We start from the raw sequence: 8,279 nt of genomic DNA, 5'->3' as shown, positions 1-8,279 counted from the left end.
CAGCATTTGCTTGATTCTTTCGGGGTCTTCTTGTGAAATCCCACCAATCTGGGTAACCGATGACTTCATAACATCATCGCTTGCAATGACCCAAGTCTCCATAAACCGGACACTTGACGTTTGCATAAGGATTTGGTTTTTTTGGGGAGCTACGTGGTGGAGCATTTGAGAAGCCTGGAGGAGGACCCTGTTTGTGTTGGACAACCATAATAGAAGACTCAGCAGCATGTCCCATAACTTGCCGATCAGAATGCACCTTTCGAACATAGGCATAACTTTGCTCCAAGGTGAATTTTGGGTCTTTGCGAAGGATCTCACCACAGACTTGATCATACTATGAATCGAGCCCACTAAGGAACATGTGAACTTGCATACGCGCTATAGCAGTCGTTTCTTGAATAACTCCAGCTGCTGTGTTGTTTTGAGAGGTAATACGTTGATCGATCTCCTGGAACATTCCCACCAATTCATTGTAATAGGTAGGAAGAGGCTGACCATTCTATCTCGCTGCACAACACTTCTTATTCAATTCAAAGATTCGGGTCTCATCAGAATCATCATAAAATGTCTTCTCAACTGCTTCCCAAACATCTTTGGCTGTTGGTAGTCGGATATATCGATTGATAAGTGATGACTCCATGGAATCAATGAGCCAACTTTTTACTCTCTCATTCTCTGTGGCCCAAGTTTCAAATTCAGGCGAATTCTCATCTGGTGCGACTTTGGCTCCGGTGAGGTAACCAACTTTACCGCGTGCTCCAATCCTCATCTTCATAAGAGGTGCCCATATTGAATAATTGGTTTCATTCAAGGCAACACTGGTCGGAAAGGCCGAGTTGTCTTGAGTGGTGGTATGATAATGGTTGACGACCGGAGGCATGAGTGCAAAGGGGTTTTCAGGTCCGGTGATTTGATCTCCCATTTAAACTAAAAAAGGTTTGCTTTTGTTTGTACGCAGTGGATTTTGTTTTTGGTGTTATGAAATTTAGGTTTCAGGTTTCGGGTTTCGGAAGATATGACTGGCTCTGATGCCAAATAGAAAATAAGGATTTAATATGATTTGGAATGCTTCAATGTTTATTCTTCTCAATATTGGAGGTTTATATAGAGATACAACTGTAGTGTTAATAGGAAATATATCTCCTACATCTATACAAAAATATTTAACCTACACATACAAGGAAAGTAAATATTTACAAATATTCTACAATCTCAATTAAGGATCACGTACAATGTTTATTACACTGAAAAAACGAGGTCAATATATGCAAGTGTAAAAGTATTCAATCAAGGGCTTGCATTGGCCATATCTACTTCTGGGAACCTTAACTCACTGGAGAAAATTAGCAAAAGGAAAACCTTCTCAACGACCAAAAGTCGATGCATTTTGATGGAAAAATCTGCTGTCACTCATCGTCCTTCAATCACCATAATTGTACCATTCGTGGAGGAACTAGTATGTTCATAATGCAGTTGAGGATGAGAAGATGAGTTTTGGATAGTGAATACAGGCCTCTTAGGCTGGGAACCATCTTTCTCGCTACTTAGCATTAAAGCTATATCGATCATGGTTGGTCTATCCGCAGCATTATCTTGTACACAAAGAAGCCCGATATGCACACATTTCAGTACTTCTGATGAGGAATATGAATCACCCAATACTTCATCTACCAATTCCAATCCCCTACCTCCATTCCACAAGTTCCATGCCTAAAAGAAATCAGAGTTTTTGTCAAGAATTGTGAAGACCCTGCTGTATCAGCTCCATATCACTAAGATATACAACATAAACATAGCTTGACAGCTAATAAAACTCACCATCTTACATCGAGATAAAAAGAAGCTTGTAAGATATATGAACTTACATGGGCTAGAAACCCTTGCTGTTGGTCATACAAAAAGAAGCTGTTATTCTTGTTGCTGCTAATAATCTCCAACAGCAAAACCCCGAAACTGTAGGCATCAGATTTTTCGGAAAACATACCACCCATGGCATACTCTGGAGACATATAGCCACTGTGTAGAAAACTCATTAATTAATATCAAAACTAGTTTCTGGCTTAAAGAAAATTACCATGTAACTTAAAGAACTGATTCTTACCGTGTTCCCACTACCTTCTGAGTATTTTCTACACACCATGTTCCTTCAACTATTCGGGCCAATCCAAAATCTGAAATTTTTGGGTTCATTTTTTCATCCAGGAGAATATTGCTGACTTTTAGATCTCTATGTATTACCTTCACATATGAATCATGATGGAGATAAAGAAGTCCTCTAGCAACACCCTGAATAATATTAAAGCGTCTCTTCCAGTCAAGCTCTCCTCTCCTCATTGGATCTAATGAAATAATTAATACGCCCATTAGAATGTGATCAGCAATGTTATTCATATTTCCAATGCATTCAGTTATTCAATAATGAATAAGATGAAAATAATTTTCATCAACAGACTTCGAAACTTCTATCCCTTGTCCTCGATCTGATGAAACATAGAACTCTAATCTAGCCTTTAATGGTTAGGAAGCAGTGTAGGAAATGCACCATGTATAGATAAACATGCATCCAGCGGTTGATGCAGAATGCCATTGATTTTAGTTCATGTGAATTCACTAGGACCTTTTTGTTAGTGCTTAGTAAACAGTTTTAATTCTAAAATATATTGCCAAATTATACCTATTCCTACACTAAACATTGGGTTTTTACTTTAGTAAGCCCCTAAACCTTAAACTCTAAACTCGACGAATATAGTTCTCAAGGTTTTGCAGTTCTTCTAAAACCCTAATTATATATATGTAAAGTCTCTCTTTCAAGGTCCCTAAAGTTCGGCATATTTTAAAGAGCTCAGAGACAACAATTACTATTAGACTCTATTAGTATATATTTATGTTGGCATTCTTAAACAAAATGCTAGTATGCCGTGTATGTACATGATTCATGTGTTCCCTAGTTGGATATGATAATTTCTATCACTAATTCCGATTTAGTTGGATTAGAATTATCTTATATAACTAGCTAGCCTGTTACGTTGGAAATAAGTCTTACTTTGATTAGGACTTGTATGTGTGGGAAAATAAGGAAACCTATTGTGATTAGGTTTTATGTGCATGAATATCTAATTGAACTTCCTTATTAATTCTAATTTGATTAGTATTAATATTGGATTTAAATTCTCTATATTTTGCTATGCTAATAAGTAAGGAAAGAAGTTCTAATGTGATTAGAAATTCCTTCATTTACTATCAGATTGTGATATCAAGATTTATATTTATCTTGTGTATTCTTTTGACAGGATATTGCATTGAAGATAGCAAAATCAAAGTGATAAAGAATTTGTCAAGGATTGAAAGAGGATTGAAGATTCACGGCTTTGATCTCAATCAAGATAAATCACTATACATAACATTCATGATTTTCTAATTATGTTCTATGTGATTACATGCTGCATTAAATGAGTTTCTCAAATAAAAGATATATTTGTCTATGATTGATTTGTTTTAAACTCTGATGCATTTGTTTTGGAAAATATCTTGTCTGCCTAAAATGACTTTGGTTTAAATTGGAAAAATTGTGTTTTCCCAAATTATAGTAGATTAGTTGATTGATATATTTTTCATATCAAAACAAAGTGATAGTTGACATATTGTTGTGATTCTCTTAAACAAATCATTATGTGTTGATGTGCATTAACTGAGGGGGAGAAGTCTCTTCTCCATAAATAAGTTTTTGAGAAACTGAAAAGACAGAGATTTAGAGAATAGAAAAAAGCTTTGATACATTGCTTATGAGTTGATATTGTGTTCATGCTATTTCTGTCATCTCTCATATGTTTGATATGATCTTCATTATTCATTTGCATAAGTGATTGAGATCAGTGAAGTTGAAAAGAAAAGAAGGCGTGTTCAGTTCCTTCATATCCGTATCAGATTCAACGAGAGTTAGAATATGATTATTAGTTGTAAGGTCAAGTTAGTTTGGAATACTAGTAAAGTGATTGTGTTGAATATCACTACTTAATAAATCTGTAATCATTCTTACTCTATAGTGGATTTGATTTAGTGTGGACTACTTTAAAAGTCTCGCATTTCCTCGAGGGAGGTTTACACTGTTGTTAACAAACCTTGTGTTTTTGTGTCTATTGCTTTCGATTTGATAAATAATTGAATCTACATATTCAATCCTTCCATATTTTGTTCCATTCTATACTTTCAGACTCAAATGATAGCACTATAAGAAACTGCAACTATCATAAAGTGGCAGTGAAACTAACCGAACAGACACGTATCCAAGCTTTTGTTTGGCATGAACTCATAAACCAGTAACTTCTCATCCTCTTTAACACAGCAACCCATCATCCGAACAAGATTTTTGTGTTGAAGATTGGAGATCAACATCATCTCATTCTTGAACCCTTCAATGCCTTGTCCTGAGCTACTAGATAGTCTTTTTACAGCTATTTCCTTCCCATCATGTAGTATACCCTATACACGGTCTAGAAATTAGTCAGGGTGTTCATGTTAGTGTTGTTCTACCTGAAGTTACAGTGCTATATTACCCGCAAGTAAACAAACAAGTACCCTATAAACAGGACCAAAGCCTCCTTGCCCGAGTTTGTTTGTAATGCTAAAATTATCTGTAGCAGTTAACATTGTATCATAATCATATATCAATAGCTCTGGTGAATCATGTTCTCCGATATATTCTCGAAGAGTGTCCCTAGAAGTTGGAACTGATTCTGTTCATACAAAAAGAAGCTTTGTTAATTTGCAAGTATAACCGTCGCGTCAAACACCTTATCAAATTAAAGCAACAAAAGTTATGGTTGTTCTATGACACGAGATTCAGGCTATATGTCCCCCTCGATGTATTATCAAATATCTATCAATAATAATCTTTAATCGGGCATCTTTGCCCGAACCTAAAAAAAAAAAAAGTTAATGGATCAACCGGTCTATAACTATATATGCTTGATCTTATAAATTTCTGCAGGGAAGTTATACTAATTTGATTAGTAGTTTAGTACTTCAAAGAGATACATATAAACGTGATAATGCATCAAAATAATTAATCTCCTCTATCTCATTTTCTTACTCTTTTGGTTAGACCGCAATCTGTGCAAAGCAAACACTATGGCAGCCAAGATAATTATCAAGCCAATAGCTGTAAGGCTGGCAATCAACTTAATTGGTTTTCCTTCACCTGCAAATGAATACAATGAGAAAACATGCATAAATTAGAAGAAGATGAATAAGCGCTATTACAGTGTTGCAAGCATTGTTATCATTTACCTAGTTCTTTGTTTGCTACGCGAATATAAATATCAACTCCTCCCATGGAGAACTCCTGTATATCTATAAGGTCTTTGGACCAGACCAAACACCCTATATTATTAACATATGCATAAGCCAAGCAAGAACAATTATTTAAGCACCGCGTCTTGCATTCATTGGGCATGTATTGAGCACTGAAAGATGTCATATACTCGTAATAATCTGGTACTTTTGCCCCTATTATCTTCCAAAACCTATCATCATTATCATCTTGTTTTCCTTGCAATGGTACTGACCTCTTTGTTGTTTGTCTGTCACAGGACAATTCGGTTTTCCTTACACACCCTCCCGTCCAGTCTCCCTTACTCCATTTCTGGTGTGACTTTGGCACAAACCCTTTCATACAGTTACAGATTGTAGATTCAGAAGCTTTGCAAATCCCAAAAGGGCCACACGCTCCATACTTGTCACATGGATTCTCTAGTGCCTTCCAGTAGAGTGACCAGTTCCTACCATTGTCTGCATACATAAGCTTTATTTTTCCTTGTGAAGAGATGTCTAGATATGCTGCATGAGTGTCAAATAGCTTAATGAGAAATATAGTGTTCCCTGTTCCACATTATCTTCTAGTTCAAAAATACTACGATATCGATCATCCATATCTGGCACGCCGATGAACTTTGATTTGTCCCATGGCCCACTTCTCCAGAAGGGAGTTGATCGATTGACCCGAATGATCACTTGTGGTGGCATCTCTGTTGCCCGCCCTTCTTCAGCTGTATATATCCCACTAGATGGATCACTTTCACTTTTCCAGGCAGTCAAGAAACTGCTGTATTTAGATTTAGAATTGTATCCAACCCTCTGGGTAGGTAGCATAGTGTCACCAGGATAATCAAAGCTCTGCCATATTGGTTGACCAGCTTTAACAACATCTTTGGCTACAAAGTTTCCATCATCTGAAAGAAATGCAGCAACTGAACTAGTACTAGATGATGAAACCAGTACGGTAGCATTGGTTGACCACACAGAATTCTGCTTCCCATCTACAAGCTCAAGACTCCCATTTCTGCCAATTCTCAAAGTAGCCAAAGTGTCTGTAGTTGCAATAGGCATATCTCTATTAGCCACCCATACATATTTACGAGGAAAAATACTTCTGTGCCACAACCCCACATACTTATTAGCAGCACTGTTTAGAGTGAAGAAGCCCAATTCGAATCTTAGGCCAGGAGAGACTAGAGTTTGTCCCTCTACTAATGGGTGTGAAGGAGTTATGTTATATACTTCAGCGCCATACTGTGATGGAAGCAAACTGGCAATGAATAAGAAAAACAAAGTACCACTATCCAGTTGCATCCCAACCCCAGTATGTCTCGCTGAAGAACAATGTCAATTTTGTTTCTGTTTCATAGATATAGCTTGGCTAGTGGAAGTACTAAAGAACCTAGGCCACACACAACAAAGTGTAGACCAGGTAATGAACAAAGTTCAGTGATAGTTCTACCAATGCTTTCAAAGTCATGGCAAACAAGTTTGAAGACTGAAGCTCCTTCTAGAAATCATACAATTCAACACTACATGTTCCAAGACAATAACACTCGATAAGAATCAAGTTGATACTATTCTTCTGGACCACAGATAGAATACAGGAAGGAAGCTGATGATGAATATAAGAAAACGTAGGAAGAAATTCAAAAGATGAACATTCTTAAGAACCAAGACTTGCAAGGCACTAAATCTTTTTGGTTTCTAGAACAAAAAAATTAGTGATTTTGCAAAGGAGTGATGTCATAACTGGAGAAGAATGATAATGTGATTGGAAGCAACAAGGCTGAGTGCTAATGCAATCCAAACCACTAAATTTTTTATGTTATAAGACCCATTTTATGATACCTTTAAGAACCAGGGACTTGCCCTTGAATTCTACTAACATCTGTTTTTGGGTGAAAATTCAGATGAATACTCTGACAATAGCAAGTGATTCACCCTAATCCCTGAAGCTTCAAGCTTCACTATGAAAATTGAACCAATTCAAAGTCTAGGTCTTGCAAAAAAATCCAAAACCCATATGGAGAAAGAAAAAAAACAAAATGCCAAATTTAAAGCCACTACCCAATGCAAAAAGGGTATACGGGTAAGCTGAAGCTCACTTTCTTCTTTGTGACTCCAATCATCATATATAAGCACAGTCAACGCCGTTGGCCTTAGATTGTTCTGAGAGATTCTCATCTCCGACATCAAGAATTTACTTTTCCCATTTCGGCTCGCCATTGAATTTGTAATGAAACTCTTCGCAGCTAAACTCTTCAGAGATAGGAGGACTCTGGAAGAACCCTAGAAAAGTTATCAATTTGGGGACGAAACGTTTCCAGTTTTGGGATTTTCGCGCCCTTTGGTATTATACCAGATGTCAGGGTACCACACATGGGTCGAAGCCCAAGTTAGCAATGGGAAGAGAGAGACCCAAACCAAGTGGTTGAATGTCAGGCCGGGAGGTGACCTCTGAACCGAGTTAGATTCACAAAAGCGGTCAGAATACCCATACATCATGCATGCTGCATAATCAAAGCATTTCACATTTTTTAAATGCTATTTGAGTCAATTTAAACAGGCGCCGTAGAACTTGTTGGTTTAAATTTATTGATTATAAGGACTAAAAAGGATGGGATGTGTTAAAAAAAAAATAATAGATTAATGTGAAAGTGTTATTGAATGACTTATTACCATTTATCTTGCCTCTCAAAGAGAGTATGGACTTGTATGGTGTATCGATCTCTCGTGTAGTTTGTGAAATTCTAGAAACATATAGATGCAATTTGACTAATAAATTATCACAAAGGAAGCAAGAAAGGTTCTGGAAATGGTTGAGACATTTCTATAAACCCTCAAATCTGCGACACATTCTTGGTATATATATCTTGCACTCTCTAGCATAACCACCACAAAATGCTTGATTGGTCTACAAAGTACAAACTGCAGAATACGGCACATAATAGTGAACCTAATCG

At 36.8% G+C, this 8,279-nt stretch overlaps 1 protein-coding gene across 1 annotated transcript; it reads right to left on the bottom strand.

Annotated features, from left to right (window-relative positions):
- Positions 1–1,410: 1,410 nt before the first annotated feature.
- On the bottom strand, positions 1,411–6,627 carry LOC101302541 (G-type lectin S-receptor-like serine/threonine-protein kinase At1g61500-like). Its single transcript, XM_004295840.1, is given in 8 exon segments — positions 1,411–1,710; positions 1,866–2,016; positions 2,102–2,339; positions 4,269–4,479; positions 4,576–4,733; positions 5,090–5,197; positions 5,287–5,886; positions 5,889–6,627. Coding segments are annotated over 8 exon segments (2,505 nt in total).
- Positions 6,628–8,279: the final 1,652 nt, after the last annotated feature.

This window comes from Fragaria vesca, linkage group LG3 (genome assembly GCF_000184155.1).
Source record: "Fragaria vesca subsp. vesca linkage group LG3, FraVesHawaii_1.0, whole genome shotgun sequence".
Classification (NCBI taxonomy): domain Eukaryota; kingdom Viridiplantae; phylum Streptophyta; class Magnoliopsida; order Rosales; family Rosaceae; genus Fragaria; species Fragaria vesca.
Note: the sequence above shows the minus strand (reverse complement) of the source record. Positions and strands in the feature narration are given on the sequence as shown.